The sequence below is a fragment of the Struthio camelus genome, chromosome 2 (assembly GCF_040807025.1).
Source record: "Struthio camelus isolate bStrCam1 chromosome 2, bStrCam1.hap1, whole genome shotgun sequence".
NCBI classification, from domain to species: Eukaryota; Metazoa; Chordata; class Aves; order Struthioniformes; family Struthionidae; genus Struthio; species Struthio camelus.
The window spans coordinates 167,325,372-167,345,537 of NC_090943.1; the positions used below are offsets into that span (position 1 = coordinate 167,325,372).

Consider the following 20,166-nt stretch of genomic DNA (forward strand, 5'->3'; position numbering starts at 1 on the left):
AGGTGGTTTGGGAATGCTGATCATTAGCAGGGCTGCTGTTTAATGTGGCATGAATTTTCTAAGTCGGTGCAAGATCATTTATAACTCTCAGTAAAACAGTAACTTAAAGCTAAGACTCAGATTCAGCCTAAAGCAAAGAGTTATGCACTAAATAGATTGACAGTCTTGTTCTAAGGGAAGGATATTTTAAAGTGTTTCCTTAACAGAATTACTAAAAAAAAACAAAGTCTTGTTCTCTTAATTAGAGCATGTTACTGACATCACGTTTCTCTGAATATAATAAAGGGGATATAATAAAAATGAGACTCTCCAGAGGGACTCCACGGGCCTTTGTGTAAACAGGGAGAGCATAAAGCGACAATGAGAATTATATCTCTGGGTGGTGAAGTTCTTCTTATGAATGGACAAGTTAATCCCTGATCAGCAGCAAGTCTTGAATCATGAGACAGTCACACCTATTGTAATTACTGATCAGGAATTAATTTGAACCCATTCATAGGAAACAGAGCCACTAGACTACACTGTAGCTGCATCTTCTCTGCCGATCTTAAAGGAGGGTTATGCAAGCAGTACAGCAGTTCCTATTTTCCTAGGTGAAAGAAATCACTTAATACTTTTTTATGCTATCACCCCAGCATAGTTCCTTCCCATCCACAAACCAAAGTGTGGAGAGAATCAAACTTGGCATCCAGCCTGAGGTTTTAGAAAGACAGGGATATGAAAAGTTCAGTCTAAGAGCAGAAAACGACTGTTGCCCAGACAATGGTTTCTCTTTACACATTTCAGCTGCTTTTTTATAGGTCCTACCAACTCTAGGAAAATCATGCACAATATGTAAGAAAAAAAATAGACAGAAATGAATGTATACAATTATAGATACACTGCACATACATGTCTGCGCTCCCTGCCTGCCCCTCCAAAATTACATAATTAAACACCTACTGGTTTAATGAAAACTCAGTCTGTACTATTCTGAAATTAGGACACTCTGCTCCCTCCGTGGGAGCACAGATCCACCCAGCATGAATAGCATGTTTAACCACCCCTGTGGTTTCCATTCCCTAGATTTTATTTACATTTACTGAAAGGAGATAACTTGATTCACATCCAGTTATATAAATATATATATTTTTTTATATATGCACTTAAAAAAATCCCTTAGCATATGCTACAAAAAGAAGCAAGTGCAGAAGAGAAGGAAAGAAAGGATGCTGGATGGAGTTTGCCTGCCAAACAGTGTAATTTCAAGCTAGGAGCTTGGGGGATGCTGGGTCCGTTGGGAGATGGTATCCCACATCAGTAACCAGCCAGGAAGAGCCTGTATCCACAAATGGATGATCAACCAGCATGTCCCATTTAGTGACTTGATCACTACTGCATCTCCTGCTCAATCCAAAATCATCCAGTCGCAGAGAGTGGCTCCTCGGGCTAAGCAGATTTGGGAGGGTGCCCTCTGTGCACTCAATCCCATTGCTTTCTTGTAACAGCAGGTTACTTGGAAGCTTATGGCATAATAAAGCCCGGATGGGGGGAAAAGAACCACAAATAAGTCTCTTGGTAACTATGAACTTACTGGCATAAACTCATCTGTTCTTCCTGGCATTTCTCCCTCTCCTCCCACCACAGCAGAGAATTAGGGGTAGAAAACACTCTTCCTGAAAAGCTGTTTTTTCCTGTACATGTTGTGGTGGAGAGAAGACAATTATTGGGAAGAAAAAGAAAAGAACAGAAGATGAAAGGGGCAGCCTTGCACAATTACAGCCTCAAGTGCTCCTGCACCACTCCTGAACTGCACAAAGGTAGCATCATCCTGGCACGGCGCTGACAACGCCTGCCAATTAACATCGGAAGAGATGTGAGAAGAAACACGATGTGGAAACGTACAGGAGCCAGCCCAGGTCTCTTTTGTGAGCTGGACTGTGCTAAGCACACTAGGATACGTTAGGGTATCAATGCCCCACTTCAATACCTCCACACATACGCAGGAGTGAGGAACAATCTTCTAAAAGGAATGTCTACATTCCCTTTAAGTATCTTCCCTTTAACCATTCTCTTCCCTGTTAGCAGAATAAGCTATGGTTTAGGGTTGAAGAAGATGGATCCTATCATCAGGTATCTCAGCCCCAAATCACATCTTTTCTATGCTTAGGAACACCAAATTTCTTATACAAATCCGCAGAGTTTCTCATACTGAAGGGAACTGCACCACATCTAGCAGAGAATCTGTGTTTTAATGATCCAATAAATTGACCAAGGTGGTAAGAAAATCACATAAACCCATTCCCAGAGCTGGCTGTGCTTCAAGAGGCAAAATGGAAAGGGATATGGATAGCTCTTTCAGCTATCAATCCCTTAAGGTAAGGCCTGACGCCTGCTGGGAAATATCAAGGAACTCGCGTCCGTGTTGCAATGTTTTAACAGCTTAATCCCAGCATAAAGTACATGTAAATCAGGTCACCCAACATCTTTCCTGACATCTTTTACTGCCCTGCTGTGTGAGCTTAATAAAACTGCTAGATTCACTAGAAATAACTCAGAGCTGATGTAAATAGCTGTACCAAGTTATCTTGCTACACTACCAGCTCATGGCAACTAACTGAGAGTGAGATATTACTCACCGTGAACATATATGACAGAAACTACTCCATGGTCTAGAGGAGAGCCACAAAATACCTCTTCATTCCTCAGTAATAATCTAATACCATGAATGTTAAAAGCTGTAGTAAAAAAAAGAAACAGCCTGCACAAGGATCTGAATAAGGAAAAACTTTCTTGTCCCCATGAGACCAAGAGACTAGTTTGGAAATTTCAGTAAGGCTTAACAGTTTATAACCAAGGTACGCATCCATGAAAATCATAGGAAAAAAAATTAAAAAGCCGAGATTCGTCTTAATTATAGGCCCCCTGTACTAAAACAAATAAATATACCCACCTCCAGAGCCAAATTACTTGAGAGATGTAATCATCTCAAAAATAGCTTGTAGAACTGAATGTGGTGACAGGATACAGTAACCCATCCACTAATTTCATTTATTTAGCAGTCTGAGGCTGTATCCTTATGCTGACAGTAAGTACCAGGTATTTTTAACTAAATAATAATATGCGTAAAGGGTTTAAAATTAAAATTAAAATCCCACCCACTGGGTAAACTGCTAATTATAGATGATTCTTGATTTGGAACCAGCCATAAAGTAAAGAGATTCCTCTGTACCATCTCATATTCTGTGAAACCAGTGTCTCACAGCATATAAAGCTATAAGCATATAAAAAATCAGCTGGTAAGAAATGCATTATAAATCTAATATTAGTCTATGGAAATTAATTTACAGAATATTGTCAAGGCTGTTACGGAGGCAAATAACAGTTTATCAGATACGTAAAAACGAAGCATCAGCTGCTATGCTTGCTAATGGAAATAAGAACAGCTAACGGAAACACTGCTGAATGTTCAGAAAGTTTGGAGCTCTGCAAAGCATGGAAATGTTATACTAGACTTTGACCAGCTCTGTTAATAATCAACGTGCATGACTCACTATTCCAGCACGGAGCTTTCTGATAGCTTGGAAGCATAGTTAGGAGAAATCTCCCCAAATATATTGATCTGTAACTAATAATAAATTTTGTAGGACATTTTGCCTTTTTTCAGAGCATGTTATATACTCACGGTTCAGGTAAGTCTCACGACCTATGTGACATGGCTAAGATAATGATGACTCCCGTTTGGCTTTATGCTCTCTTAACCTTTTCATTACAGCAGTGAGCTCCTGAACTAAAAGGCCACACGTCTAGAAGGCGGGTCGTGTCTCTGCACCTGGAGTTGTGATTGCAGGTTCTAGATAAGCTTCACTACGGCAAGAGTGTTAAACCTAGTGTTTGCTCTCCAACAGAACTTGTGGGGTACGAAGGTCCCAAAACATACTGGAAAATACAGTGTCAAGAACTGAAAAAAATGCATATATCCCAAGTTCTTAATCTAGACACTTAAGTGACTTCCCAAAATGCTAAGCAGACCTCTTTTCCCTCTGCTGGAGGTGTGCACAAGTACAGTGTTTTTTTTACCAGAAAGAGAACTCAGACTGGGTTTTAGGAATCTGAAAATCAAGGACCTGCCAGATCATTTCAATCAGCTGAGACTGGACAGAATGGATCATCTGCCCTAGGCATGTCCCCTCTAGATAATGATACTTATTATATATATCACACTTACATGCAAGAGGCAAAATATTCCAAATGAGCCATGCTGTCTTCCAGCAAGGCAGAGAGTACAGCATAGACACTTGTGTGAATGGCGTGCACAACAAATTCATCTTAAACTTGAATAAAGATGTTTGTAGTTACCTACCTAGAGCAAAACTCGTACACAGAAACTCTTGTTGATAGAAAGTCATTTGCCATCCTTCTAGTCCAGTTCATAGCCCCAAACCCACAAGAAGCACTAGCGTTTCTTCCATTGGGCTTTTTTATCAGGTCCTACACGTGAATTCTTAGGCTGATGGTAGGGGAGGGTGATCAGTACGGATGAATAACAGACTTGGTAACATGAGAGGGCTCTACAGTCTCAGCTACGGTCTTTCCCAATTTGAGTCCAGCAGAGAGAACAGTTTGTTTCTGAGCCTGACTTTATTGCAGTGAAAACCTGAAAGATCATTAAACAAAAGTGGATTTGTCAGCCTATCTCAGGATGCATCCTTCATGCTTCAATTAACAAAAAAAAGGCTATTCCCAGCAAAGGTGTCTTTCAACAACAGTAATTAAAATAGCTGTCTCCTTCTCTGTTACTCTTAATTGTATTTCAGCCATTAGTTGGTCTTTAAAGCATTGTTTCCTTGCTACAATGAGTCAACAGACTGCAGCAGGCAGTATCACAATGCATTTTTCTTCAAGGGCCAATTTATCACAAAATAAGAGAGATAAGAGACACAGAAAAGGAGAGGAACTGATTTTTTTCACAGAGGTCGTGTCTCCTGCACACAATTTAAGGATGGACTACAATTTGACAGTACAGTGTTTGACCTAAAAGATATGACATATTTGATCATAGTTCCCCTAATTTACGTTGTCTCCTGCGACTGCACAAATACCATGGCCTCAGATAGACAGCTAGACAAGAAACACAACGCACGCTTCTGAGCAGCAGAAGCCTGAAATGGAAGGAGCACAATATCATCAGGCTGGCCTATATATGTGTCTGTAATGCAAATCCCACAAGACTGATTTATTGGTGTAAGTAACTAAATATTATTGTATTCCCAAAACACCTCGGGGAAAGACTCAACTCATTTGCTTTTAGCTGTCAAAATGAGGAATCCAGCACGAGCAAGTTATCTAAGCTCTCTCAAAAGTTAATGAAAAGGGATAGGCACTCAGAGGTTGAATCATGCCACCTGTCTTGGACAGTCTTAGAAAAGGATGAATCACTCTCTGGAGGTGTCTTTTTCCTTCCCCTGACTATCAGGAGTCTAGGCGAATAACTTCCAGGCTGCTGAAGTTAGGCAATATGAATCCCACTGAAGATACTTCAAGATAAAGACACAATACTGTTTAATCCAATTTATGGATCTCAGTTCTGATCCAATATCTGCTTTAAACTCAGAAATGCCCTCAAGAAATTAGAGTGATTTGCCAAAAAGCATTAACACTAGCAACTAAAATTCTGCTGCGCCGTCCTACTTGTGTCACCCTAGTACTGCAGCTTCTCCCAGAGACACTGTGTCTTCACTGCCAAAAGTGAGAGGCTTTTATAGCAGATAACTAATACATGTTATCTATCTTGCTATAAAATCCTGGGGGAACAAAGCACAGTGAAACGAAATGAAACGAAATCTAGCCCAAAGGTGGTAGATTGAGTTGATCTTGCCTAGTTACGCTGCAATAAAAATGTCCTGTATTTCATCTTCACAAGAGCTTTAATGTATTACAGCCTTTTATCTAACTTGCTGTAAAAAAAGACTGATGCTTCTGGCTGAAAGGACATAGCTTTATTTTCTAGGGTTAAATGTGTGTGTGCGTGTGTGTGTGTGAATTTCTTAATTTCCTAGAGTACCGAAAAAGTTATAGCCAAACCGAAACTAAATTTTCACTACTAAGCTGTAACAAAAGTAAGTGAGTTTTGAAACCTAACACTAAAACCAGACTGTCATTCAACAGTTTAAGACAGCAAGTGACCACTGTATCCCATTGAGCTGTCTTCCCTGGAAGATACCCTCCCTATTTCTGACCAGCATTAGCATCAGTACTTACATCAGCTCCCAAAATGGAGGGCATGCCTAAAGGCATTTGATGCAGAGCTGTGAACTGTTCTCCATCCTTTTAAAGTGCTTAATACAGCAGAGCTTGTTACAATCTCTTATTTGCATTTTAAAGAAGCTAACTATTGCTTTATCCAAAAAGCAGTTTCCCTAGGTGTTCGAAATGCTCCCATTGCTTTTGTTTCATTTTATAAACAGATTACCGATTTGAAAAGGAATTTGGTCTTTGGGTGTAACTTGTAGGAACCTTGATGGGATTGAAACGCTAACCCTGCAATTTACTAACAAAAATAGCCCACCAGCTAAACCATGCTCTGTCTCTACCACTGTGGAAGAAATAGTCCCAGCAAAGCAGTGCAACAGGATTCAATTTTGTTCGTTGGCTCAGTTTATTTGAAAATAAAATGAGAAGAGAAATTCAGTTGCAGAAAGAACGGATAACCTTTGCCATCTTTCCACAGAAGAAAGTGTGCACCAGTTCATGTTACCACTGGATGGAAAAGGAAACAGTTATGTTATTTGAGCTTGAATTCCAGCAATAACAGCTGGTTGAAGATCTCCACTGCAGAGAGGAAGGTTTACAGGCATCAGAGACCTGCCCAAAGCTTCAGAATAAGCCCTCTGAAATTTAAATGACAAGCCTTGATTTGGGCACAGGGATAAATATCACACACTTCTAAACACACGGCAGCAAGACACAGAAGTGGTAGCAGTATTTTCATCCCAAGACCAAAACAAGTGGTCCTGGCTGGCTTGTTTCAGGTGTTGCCAAATAACAGGCATATTAACTACGTCTGAGTACAGATTTGTTTTCATGGTTGAACTCTTCCTGAGAAACTGTTTCCAAAAGTAGTTTAACTTCCAGGTGATATGAAGACACCTGCAAAAGGTCACAAATTTTCTAGTGAAACTATTTGATTAGAAAGTGGTTATTTACCTAGCCCTTTTGTTCTAAGCAAGCTTTTGCTGAAGAGCCTCTGGGCAGACTGCAGCCAGCACAAGCTGTGTCCCACACAGAGACCCAGCGCCCACGGTGACACCTCCAGGCTCACACGTTCTAGCGTAGACCTCCAGAGAAAGATTTTAAAAGATCTACATTTCTCATTGCAGTTCCTCATCACAGGATTTGTGGGCTTGAATGTATGGAGCCAGGAGCAAAAAAGCCCTGAGAGATCAAGTTCACCATTCCACTATGAAGCTTACAGAAACATTCATTGCATAAGAAGTTTCAGGTTTCAGGAGGCATACTTGTTTCAGGGAAAGCACAGTAGCCTATGATGGGACCTTTGGTGCATTATATGGGATTTAACATATTCTCACACATGTCTGAGCTTCTCTGTACCACTTACAGTAAATTCTTCCAGCTCAATCAACAGAACCGTGACGACGTCTCCACAGCATGTTTCCAGATTTGACTTTCCATTTCCTAAACAGAAATACATCCCTAAACCAAGGGAGAGCAGAATAAGTCTTTAGCTTACAGCTGCACCTAACCAGGACCGCTGACTCTCTAGATCCACGTAAAGCCTATGCCGAAAGACGCTATTAGATTTTTGCTGGAATTTGCCAAAAAACTAAAGCATAAAAAAGGTAGGCCTAGAATATTAAATAAGTGGTCTCCTTTCAATGTAAGGCCAGCTTAGGGGGTGTTAGTGAAGGAGGAAAGAATCCCCCAACTGTACAAGGGCTGCCCTGCCCTGCTGAGGTTTAAAGGCCCTTCCGCTTTGTGAAGGACAAGAGATTGCTCCTCATCTCTGTTTTGCTTGGACAGAAAAGCCTGTAACTAAACCTGAAACCTCAGAGGTTTTCTGCGCCTTGCCCGAGACTCCTGCAGAGCGTCTGCCCAGCTGCCCTGACCTTGGCCCTGCCACACAAGACTTCACAGATTATTCTTTCTACTGAACATTCCCCATCGGTCCATTAGAAAGCAAACACCAAGATAGACAGTATTACCCAAAGGATGAGTCCCCTCCTTTACTCCATCATTTGGAGTTCACTGGAGCAGACAGAAAGCCTCCTCCTGCTTTCAGTCGCATAATTACTGGGCTCCACGGCCTAATTTTTGAAAGTGCTGAGTACCCACAGCTCCTGCAAAATCAATGAGGGCTGCAGGCGCTGTTGAAAAACAAGCTATCAATAACTTTTAGCACATGACAATATGTTCCAGCTTTTTGTCTGTTCCTATTTCTGCATTTCTCTTTCATTCTAACACTGCTTAGAAATGGCTCCCACAGTCACCATGTTTTTCCTCTTTCTGTTCTCTAAACGGCACATTACTTTTTCATAAGATGCAGTTTCTTCGGCCATTGAGAGCCATACTTTTTCCGATTGTCTCAATGCTTCTTTCTAATATCTGAGACTTACTTTTATCTGTCATGAGTCTAATCTTCTTTCTGCCTCTGCAATTAGTTTTACTGTATATTAAACATTGTTCAGAGATTTCTTATCTGAAATGCAAGAAAGAAACTATTATAAACTAGGAGAGATGTCATCATTCAACTAGAGTCTGTGATTTTGGATAAGATATTGTAGGCAATTCATGGATTCATTGTTTTATGTTAAGTAATTGTCCATGTTTTATGAAGCTACTATTTGTATGCAACTGTTAGAGAAAGAAATTGGAGATGAGAAAGGAAAATGGAAAAGATTGATCTCATTTTATAATACCTTAGGACTCTACCTTCAAAAAGTTCCTTATTAAGGCTCCTAGTAGTTTGTAGAGATCTGCAGGTTTGGAACAAAATTCTCTTTTCAGTTTTATCAAAGAGTGGAAGTAATTCCATTTTCTGCCAAGGAGCTATTTCTAAAATTGTGTTGTTTAAATGACTGTTGGATCCATACCTTTGCTCCCTAAGCAAAAAGCAGAAATAAGACCACAGCTGCTGTAAAGCTGATTTTCCTTCTCATCTGAAGACAATGTCTAAGACATTCTTTTTTTCAACGCATGAGGGAATAAAAATAAATCGATAAATCCCTTTCCAAAACTGTAACAGAACTAAGATCCCTCCTGAAGAGAGGAGCTACCAGGCTGCAAGATCACAGAAATAGGAAGGTGCTGCCTGGAGGAACTGACAGCCAGTCTGCATCTAGGTTACAGTAGCGGTTACCTTGCTCATCCTACCTACCGTTGAACCCGGGCAAGATGCTTGCAGTCAGACACAGCCACATGTCTGAGGAGGGAGAGGTCTGTAGTTACAGCAACTGCTCTGAATAATAAGAACTTTTTGGTGGTAACTCAGTAATAAACTGAAAAGCCTGTTGAAGGAAAATGGAACAGAATCATGAAGAGATCAGTCTGCAATTGGATAATTTTGTAGAACAGACAGTTTATTCAAGCCTGGCAAGTTTCCCTGAAGTCTAGAAGCTGAATTTGAATACAAAGAACCTCTCTAGTAATCCCATTTTGTGCACATTTCAGCCAGAGGACCGTAGAACACCGGCTCTGGTTTACAGGTAGGAGTATACGAAGGCTTTTGCTCAGCTTCCTTAAATCCTTAGCTAATGTAATGTAGTTCATCTAGCTGATATGAACTAGCACTATGCCAAAAGATGAAATCTAGATCTTCCTCCTGCCCCCAGTTATTTGTTCTCACCTTGTGCCATTTCCTCCCCTGGGACAGAAAACGTCCATGTGCCTGCATGGTGAACTAAATCTGAGTAAAAACTAATCCACGAAAGAAAATAGGAATATTCACTGGCTCCCTACTGTAGTTTGGTTTGAAAACAAAAAAGCTGCAAGAGAAAAAGAATACCTTGGCTGAACTCGCTGGAGCCATAAAGTGCAATACCAGGCTGTTCTTCTACCCATGAGACGACAGAAGAAAGTTGCATAACGTCATCACCACTAAGCCCGTCAAATATTTTATCCCCTCCCAACCCATCATCCATGAAAAGTGAAAGTTTTTCTCCTCTTTCAAGCAAAGGATAAATCAGTTGGAAGGTCTGTCACAGCCCTTTCATGCCTTTTCAGAAAACTGCAGTTTAGCCAGCAAAGGTGACCATGAAGGATGTGTGATGCTGTCACCTGTGACATGAAGGATTACTACAAGTTGTAGATGTCACAGATTAAGTTGGGTGTAATGTTTGAGAAAGCCATCAGTGCAGCTGGGGGAGACAAGAGCATCAAGAAGCAGCAAAAGATATCAGAGGTAATACCAGCTGGGCCACTGCCTAGTTCCACTTGCTAAAAAAATAGCAGTTATCTGCTGAGCTTTTATCAGACTTTCCAAATCTTCCAAAGTGATTACACTTTCAAGTGAGAAAGCATAGGAGTTAGATTATTTCTATGGGACATATTCTGTTAATTAGACTTGAGCCAGTTAATTAAACAGCAGTCATTACTCCAAAACACCTCAACTTTCTCAGCATTCAGCACGGAGGTGGGTGCCACGGATTTTTGCAAGTAAATGTATAGGTCCACTTGTGGCACATCCCAGGTTCTGTCCAGATGACAGGCAGCTAAGGTTCGCCTTTGTGGGAGGTCTCTACAAGCCATCACAATGATGAAAATCAGCTCCAATAAGACCCTGCGATTAGACCAATCAAGATTTGGAACTACTGCTAAGCCAAACTTTTAGAGAACCCAGATAAAGACAAATCGCAAATTGTGAAAGCAAAACCAATCCAAAAATTCCCAAATCCACAAATTCCCAAATCTGCTCCACAAACTAAAAGAACTGAAACTACTACCACAATCCAGCTCAGTAAAATAGTCTAGCTTTCCACTCCCACCAGTTTGTTGAGTTCCACCTCCTCTCCTGTTCCATGACAAAGCTACCTAGAAATGGGTAAGTTTACAGTGAAATCTCAGAGTTCAACAAGAGTATTAAATGGGAGTACAGTGATACGTCAGCAGTTAGGTAAATACTGCTAGATGCTGATGTCTTCAGTTATTTTAGTTTTCACGTGGGGCTTAGCTATATCGATATGTCTCTTGGGCACTATCCACTCTTCCCATTTTTATCACTCAGAATATAGCAATTCAGATGTCTGCCCTTGGAAGACATCTCTGTGCATGAGATTTTTTTTGATGTTGAAGGCCAGGAAGAAACAACCTATCATTCTCATGATGAGCTCTTCTATGAATATACCACAAATTCGAGCAACACTAACTTCAAGAAAGACACCTCTTAACTTTTCAAATTATTATTTTGAATGGTATGTTCAAGTTACTGCATCGAAGGTCAGCAGCCCTTTCATGTCAGAAATAGAGCAGTGAAAACATAAGACCTACGTTGCATGTATCGAAAGTCAAAACGTATATGTACCAATAAAACCAGAAATTTTATGAACCATCTGAAAATGAGTGCTTTTGAAATTTCATCACAGGCCTCGCTATATCCATTGACATCAATGACAAGCCATTGGTACTATTCCGTCATGGACACATTTTGACCGAAACTCCTTCTGCATGCAAAGAATTGAGATTCAGGTGGTGATATACTCCTTTGGTCTTCCACACATCCGGGAAGGAACTCATTATTGCAGATAAATGAATCTTACAAGCAACTAAAAACTGACTGAAGAGCTACATTATACATAAAAGTCATTGATGACCATAGGCAAGAATTGATTAATTCTGATAAATACAGAAAGAGGCTTGCCAGATTCTGCCATGAAGATCAGTCTCCCAGGCAGTTCTGCAGGCATTCATGTTGATAAACGGTGTTGTATGTTCAACTGTCTAAAGGTTCAGGCAACATTTCTCCACAAACTGCCAGATGACCTCAGTATATCACTAAATGTAGCGCTGCTTCTCACTGAGCAATCTGGTTGTTGCCTCTCATTTCAGCTGGAAGAAAGCAAACACCACTCCAGAACTCATCTGCCAGAGGAAAGCAATTAACACAAAATACTCATCCTACCAGGCTCGCCCAAAATCTAGCAGGTCAGTCAGTTAACTTGCTCACACAGACATGCAAAGAGATGTGCTCTTCTCCAGTACCACACGTTCCTAGAAATCCCTTTGACTTGACACCACAAGCAGCTGAGAAGACTGTGCGGAATATCAAACACTGCCTCAGATTTCAGTTCCTGGTCCAGTGCTGAGCACAATGCTCCCATAGTCCTTTCTTGGAAAACGTTCACTTGTATTTCTTCCATTACTAGCTGCAGAAGGAAAAACTCTTTGCTGAAACTATACCTCTAAAGCTACATTTCCTTTCAAGATGTATAATCTGAGTTTTGCCATATGGCAAAGGTTTAGTAATCCCACATATATGCAGTGTGGTCTAAGGGTGCCAAGTAATAGGCTACTGCTTATGGACTCAGTAAACAGTGAAAATGGCTTTGGAGAATGTTTTTGTCCAGCTTTGCAAACTGCATCTTATCACCTGTCTAGCTTAATGATAACAAAATAAACTCAAATACTGCAGCGTCCAGAGCACTGCAATCGGTGTTGTTTAAGAAACAATTACCTCTGAGCAGATGCTGTTTTTTAGGGCACCGTTACAGCGTCTCCCCCACTGAGGCTTAAATGTCAAGTCATAGTGCTAAACCCCAGTGCTAGCAGACCCACGACAGGTTGACAGCTCTGTACGTGCACTAACTTATCAAATCCAGTTTCAAATGAAACCTGTGTTGAAATCGAAGCAATTGGCTCTCTTGACAAGCATAAACCTAATATTTACCTAACGGAAGCAGGTGCCAGTATATTTTTAAATATTCCATAGCTGCTTGTTCTCATCTCTACAGCATATAAGCAGAAACCCTATTTAGAAAGCATGCAGCATCTCTGGAATTTTTAGCAGAATACATCTCTCCTGCTGTCATGTAAAAGCATCATCCAACTTCTCCTGCTAACTATAGTGCAGAATGTAATGGAGAAGTTTGGCAAAAATACCTCCCATTGCCACAATGTCCCACTGAGTAGACACGTTATTTTCCAAGTCTGCTATGCTTACTTCCACAGTATCAAATGAGAGCTAAAATGCTATTAATGCACTTAATGACATGTTCTTAGCAACAAATTCAGTCAAATATAGCAAAACGGAACGACAAGAGTCCAGAACAGACATCCAGTGAGACCAGAGACAACTGATTCTGAACAGCTGCTGGCATGAAATCCAGTACCTACAGCACTGCACGACTGGAGTACAGCAGCAAAAGGACTGGAAGAATCATCACTGGTCAGTACAACAGAAAAACTCTCTACCGTTTCCTCTCTTTGATTCATGTGTTTCCCGTGAGCTCACAGAGGATTATGTCTATTAAAACCCTAACTTGGCTCTGGCAATGTAGGCTTCTGTCTTAGAATATACACAAACTGAAGACTAGCATAGCATGAGCCTGCTCCATGGGTGACGTCCTCCACCTATCCACCAGTTTGCACGTTCCATTTTTATGCAGTATTATATTAAAATTACAGAAAGTTAACTACAACAACTGTTAAATGTTTTACCTTCTAAATATGTGTAAAGTGTAGCCCTTACAATGAGCTGTTCCTGCTGTGTTAACCTGAAATGTAATAGTGGTGCATGCAGAAGAAAAGACTAAGTCCTATTCTCAACCATTCATCTCCCATCCTCTGAACCAGAGAGTTACCTGTTCTCTGTGTCAATACATCTATTGATGGTGCCTTCCATCTCTCACCCTCTGGCTGAATGCCCCTTTTCAGTGCTGAACAGGAATTCCTTGTTTGTTTGTTTAGTTCAGATCTAACATCTCACATGTTAAAAACATTTCACAGGGAAAACAATAAAATAAATAAATAAATAATAACAAGACGTACTCTGCTAAAAAGCAGTTTCTCCAGATAAACTAGAGAAAACAAAGCTTTGGGAAGACACAAAAACAGCCTTCCAAGCAGAAAAAACCTTTGCAGAGAGGAGGAGAACAAACTCTTCCTGGTATCCAGTGAAAACAGGACAGGATCAGGCTCAAAGTGCAGCAAGAAGGACCAAGACCAGATACAGAGAAGAAAGTCTCCCCCTTTAAGGCTGTGAAGGACTGGAACAAAGGGTCTGGGGACATTACAGAATCTCACCGGAGACCTTGGATCAGAAAACCACTCAGCATGGCCTCCTGAAGTCTACTGCAGTCCTGTCTTCTATAATTGCTGTGGATGTGGAAGTAATTCTATTGCAAAGATGTATTAATACTTTTTTACACACCTGTGCTTGCTGCCTTAGTTAACAACCCTTCTTTCCATGCTGGATACACCTCTTTCGAACCCATCTGCATTCACTGCGTCCTCCCAGATACCCGGCTACTCAGTTCCCCTTGTCACTGCTAACTTCCTTACATTTCATTATGTGGTCTGAGTACTCCTCAGTATGTAAACATTCCCCATGAGCTGTTTGGTCCCTTCCTCTCTGCTCCTTCCTTTATTAATGTTCCTTACTGGCAGTGTGATTCCCTTGTTCTTACATGGAAACCAAAAAATTGAGCCTTCTGTTTTCCCCCTGTAAGTTGTTTGTATCTGATAAAACTGTACTATTCCCTTTCACTTACCTTTCAGAGGCTTTATTCCATCCCATTTAACCCACTACGGTAGATGGAAGCAAATACCCCTGAGAGTGACTGTTATCACACTCAGGATGAAGTATGATTTAGTAATCCTTTGGGATCTAATTAGAAGTGGTATGCAAACATGTATGGACCCATATGGATGCAGAGTTCCTTGGGCAAATGGCATTATACCAGGCAAGATGGTCAAACGATTTCCTGAGAAGGTGATATAAACAGACCCAGGGTAAAAAGTACTGAAAGCACTTGTTTTTAAAAATCAATATAACAGAATTTCAAAGGAAAATCAGACATCGGCAGTCCAGCAGCTGCAGTAGCAAGTTGGTTGAGCACAGCTGGCCCATCAGAAGGGTTTCCATTTGCTTATTCTACTCCAGTCTTAAATATATATTATTACTTTGGAATATCAAGGAAAAGGACAGCTCCTTTGATTTCTAGAGCTTGTAGTCAAAATCCACCATGGCTTTTGCTTGTATGGGGATTATACTGTCCATACCCATTTTTATTTGGGCTGCAAAAAGCAGTCGCACCTTGACAGGGTTGGGCAACGCCTACTCGTGTTAGTCATTGTGTAAGAAGCATACAGGAGTTCAAAGCATTAGGTGAATACTTTTTCTTGCAAATGGAACACAATAAAAGAGCATCGCAACACAAGCTACAAGGCCAGCTTTTTTTTCAGATAAGTTATTGTCACCAGACTGTAACACAAATTCCCAGCCCACAGACCTGATCTTTGACACTGCAGCATGTTTCAGCATCACACAAGGACTCATCCGTTCATCTTTCAAGTTCAGACCGATGGTCCAGACCAGTGCCTCATTATTTTGACCAAAAGAAAGCGCAGCAACTATAATACACACTGTGAAAAGCCACAAAACCAGATATCTTATATATAGTCACCAAGAACTCTGAGATAGCAGTTTATCAGTGTTGGAAGTGGAAAGGGACGTGTGAGTGCTGTCTCGGTTAAAGTGTTGGGATACCAGCCATTAACTCTATCATAGTCCTCTTTCACTCGGGGCTGGAAATTCAAAGTTCACTTATTCAGTATGAATTTCACACCCAGCGGACCTCCATTAAAAGCCATTCAAAATATCACGCCAAGGTTTTGCAGTTTGTATCCAGAACATTAGTGTACACCGGTTGTCAGTACACTCTGGCTCCTGAAAGGTAAACAAGCCCAAGTATCCCTTCTGCTTCCTAAAGGATTATTCTCAGCAGCATCCAGAGCACGCTTTTTATACTATAATACCAGGAAATAAGGAAAAAGACCAATTCCTGTATAGAATATGTCAAATTCTGTGTACAAATAAGATATCATCCTCCACATCTAGGCCAGGATGCCCTGGAAACAGATCAAATTTTTTTCAGATCAAAATATTACAAAGCGAATGAACTATGTCAGAACAAAAAGGGAATCCATGTTTTACTCTCTACTTTGACCACCAGCAGCTGACCTACATCTTCAGACTTTGGCAGAGGAACCCAGAGTGAACACTTCATCACTGCTCCAGACAGTAAAATGACTTCTTACAGGGCAGAGTACCAAAGACTCTAAAATAAAGAATTATCAGCATAGAATTATACAGGTAAGCATGAAATAAAACAATCACAGATTTTTTCATACCCGTATGCTATCTGCACCTATTACAATTCTCATTGTGCAAAAGAAGGGGGAGCTCTACTTACTTTCACAAAGGCGTCTTCTCAACTTCCCTCGAATTTTATCGATGGCATTGTAATCAGAGACATGAAACACATGAGCAGACTTGGGTTCTGAAGCGATTTCATCCAGTTCTTCTTTTAAGGCTTCGCCAACACCCACAGCAAAGAGTCTAATCCCAGCCTGACGGGCTGCAGTGGCTGCATCTAAGACATGATCCTGGCTCCTTCCATCCGTCAGAAGGATAGCTACCTTTTTAACTGTTTGGTCACTAAGTCTCCCACCCGCTTCTTTGGAAAAACTGTAAGTGTTGATGTACCTGAGAGCATCTCCAGTGTTTGTATTACCCCCATAATACTTAATTTTTTGTGCAGCTTGTTTGATTTCCTCACGAGTTCTATATCTTCCCAGGTCAAACTCCGTGGTCGGCCGATCGCTGTACCGCACCACACCTACTCGGGTTTTATCTGGGCCAATCTCAAAAGTTTCCACCAAATTAGACACCCACTGTCGAACCTTCTCAAAATCTTCTTTTCCAACGCTGGAGGAGGCATCCAAGATGAAAACAAGGTCATAGTGAACGTTCTTGCAACCTGCAGGAGTGGCAGAATATGTCACTAAGGGAAACTGAAAGACAACTATCAGACATACCAAATATGCTATAGGCATTTCTGTTTAGTGAATGATTTTGAGGAGGTAGCAAACTCTCTCCCTATCCTACAGAGAAAGTGCAGGTTCTCAGCCTTTCTTCCTTGTGACTCACCTCATCTATTTCAGGGCAGCTACAGTAGATCAGCACACACTCTAACTTGAAATGCAAACCCTCTCTCTTTCTGCATTGCTAATTGCTTCTTTACTCAGTCTTTCACCTATGCTGTCTGCATGCATGAGAAGCTATTTTTCTCTTTAAAAACCTCAGGGCTTTTCCTTTTCTGTCCACTCTGCTCATGCAATGTTCTGAAATGACCTTGGCAGATCAGGAGAACTGCCCTGACCTTGCCTATGCCAATCATGACCTTGAGTAGGGAAAGCTTTCCTGTTCCCCCTTGCATTAACATTATGATTTATTTATGCTTAGCTAGAAGCAGTTCTTTTGCACAGCATGATTCTTGGTGAAACAAGTTTATAACAAGATTATTTTGATTTTGAGGCTGTCTGCCATTAACTATTGACTAAAGGATGACTCACTGAATACTGGGGCAGCTTCCTTGACAACAAATGATAGTTCCTTTGTAAGGAAAAAGTTCACTTATCCCCACGACCACCCTTTTGGCCCTGGCCATGATATTTGTAATCTGAGGCCTGTGTAATCCGAAAGGCAAATGTATTCTGATTGCAGCTTTCTTGTCCCATGAGGCCAAACTGGTCATATATTTGTCAGTCACTTGCCAAGGAGGTAGATCTCGCAGGAGATGTCTTGTAGCTCTCTCTGAATATATGCAAGCCAATATACTGTATACTCATAAAAAGCCCCAGAGGTGACAAACATAGATCATCATAACACCCTAGTTGGAAAAAAATATACATATATATAGGTTTTATTTAAATGACTCTTATATGCCATAGATCCTAACAAATTATACAGTTCTAAGGCTGAAAGCTGTTCTACAAATTCAATTTATTTATGGTCACAACCATCATTTCTCCAGTAGTTCTGGTCGCATATCCTCTCTGAAAGTAAAACTGCTTGCATTGAACCAATGGTAAAAAGCCAGTTTGATCAATCATGTGAAGAACAAGCACATATAACATGACGAAAGACAAAGAGCTGGTCCGTATCAGTGCCTATGCCACTTCATTTCTATCAGAGTTACAGGGCTTTTCTATGCCTCACTAACCTGGAAGTGTTATTTCTGTCCCCTAAAATGTTGGCAGTCGCCTTTAAACCCTTCTACTTTGCCCAGAGTCTGAGGCAGCCCACATCTAGCCCACATTCTCCTAGAGCATATCTGTTCTGTCAGGTTGCTTTAATTCCTTTTTTTGCTGCAGGGCTCTGGTTCCCCAGCTGTTCCCACTGTGACCATGTTAATAACCTGCTTTGGGCTCTGATGTGGACTGAATAGTCTACTTCTCTTGGACAGAAAATTTGGGAATATTTGTGAGAATGCCTGACTCTGGGGCATGTTATGGAGTGCTAGGACCAGATCTGCAGAGCAAAACAGCTGGTGCTGAGAACTGGACATCCCCACTGTGCTTGGTTTGAGTGCTTTCATGTCAGATTAGTTCCAACCAGGTCCTAGCAACTAAATGCCCATTAATGACTGAGGCCCATTATATGCACTTCTGGAGTGCATCTTGCAGTTCAGTTTCATCAGAAATTAATCCAGTTCTGCTCCATGATGTGAAACACAGTAAGTGGAGACACTTAGAAGATTCATTTTGAAAGTTTAATCCTTGTCAGGGATCTGAGAGCATCCCACTTCCTGAGAGGTTTGGCTGCCTGGGCCCATTCATTTTGGGTAGAGCTTCCAGAAAGCTCTGCTGGCAGAAGTTGCCTCTCCTTCCCCTGGAAGTTGATTTTAAGGTGAGGCTCTTACCCTTGGTCCTTGCCTAAGCCACAGACTTCGTGGCTTCACCTCAGACCTGCGTCATTGGGATGGACTTGCGTGGACTGTTGTTGATCCAGCTACCGACTCCAGACCTGGTTCTGACCCTGACTTTCTGACTCGCATTCCTGGCTTGACGCCAGGCCTACTTTGTCACTATGAACTTGTCTGGCAGTCTGGACTCTCAGCTGAATCTGGCTACTATCACAGCAGCAGCCCTGCTCACTTTGCTCGGGGGCGGCGGCTGGGGAGCCTCCTGCCTTCCTGGCCCTGGGATCCCATACGCTCCCCTAAGATGTAGACTATCCTTGCTGGACTCCTGACCAAACTAAACTCCTAATGTAAATGCACTCAATGTGGATGTTAGCAGAGGACTACGATATTTTCCATGGCACAGAGTAAAAAGTATGGAAGAATCATACACAGTTCATCCAGTCTAGCGCTTACTGGAAAGCCAGCTCAGTGAAAAGAAATATGAAGCATGCCACCCAGAGATAGGGCGAATGACACTGTTGCCGTTTGTCCTTACTGAATTCCTGCATCTGAGCCAACAGGAAGGTTATGAAGTCTTCTCCCACTCCCAGATTTGACCCTACAGTTCATAATTAGCTTTACTGATCATCCTGGGGGTGGTATATACCTGCCCTAAAAATGATAGGAATGAAAATAGCCTAGGGAAGCCCTGCCCTGCACAGGAAGGGAGAGCGTGGGTGGCTCAGTTACATGAAGAGGACTTGCCTTGAGATAAAAGTAGAAGCCTCTTTTAAGGCATGAATTATAACACTGTAGGGCAAAGCTCACAGCAGCGTACAATGGCAGTGAGAGTGGCTGAAGACACAAGGTGTGCTGCAGGTGACAATGAGAAATTAGCATCTAACTTCTCTTGCAGAGGACATCCCAGCAACCTGACCCAGATGCTGCTGCTCCCTCAGTGTCTAAGGGAACAACCTTTCCTACACGGGATCACGTTCTTTCATGGCATTTTGTGTGGGGTGGGAGTGCCTTTCTCTAACCACCGAGCAAGAAAGGTCTAGTTGGATTCATCAGTAGCATGAGTAGCCATCTGAAAGTTGCTATGAGAAGACACACATAGTAACTCTCTCAAAGGTAACAAGCATTTGAGGAGGATGGAATATATGGTTTTATATTACAGGATGTCAATTAAATTAGATCTGTGTGCATCAGACAGACAGATTGACAAGTGTATTTCTCCTTGCTCTTTGCAGACCTTAAAGGATATCCT

The 20,166-nt window shown here is 41.4% G+C and overlaps 1 protein-coding gene across 4 annotated transcripts in view; it reads right to left on the minus strand.

The window, feature by feature from the left end:
* The window catches only part of COL22A1 (collagen type XXII alpha 1 chain), a 237,521-nt gene that overhangs the window by 189,217 nt on the left and 28,138 nt on the right, over nt 1–20,166 (minus strand). For 3 of the 4 annotated variants that reach the window (XM_068933389.1, XM_068933387.1, XM_068933388.1), the window contains exon 3: nt 16,404–16,970. In XM_068933389.1, the coding sequence (XP_068789490.1) occupies nt 16,404–16,970 (567 nt within the window). Of the gene's footprint in view, nt 1–3,664; nt 3,813–16,403; nt 16,971–20,166 lie in introns of those variants that run through there. The other variant, XM_068933390.1, reaches the window with a different exon arrangement.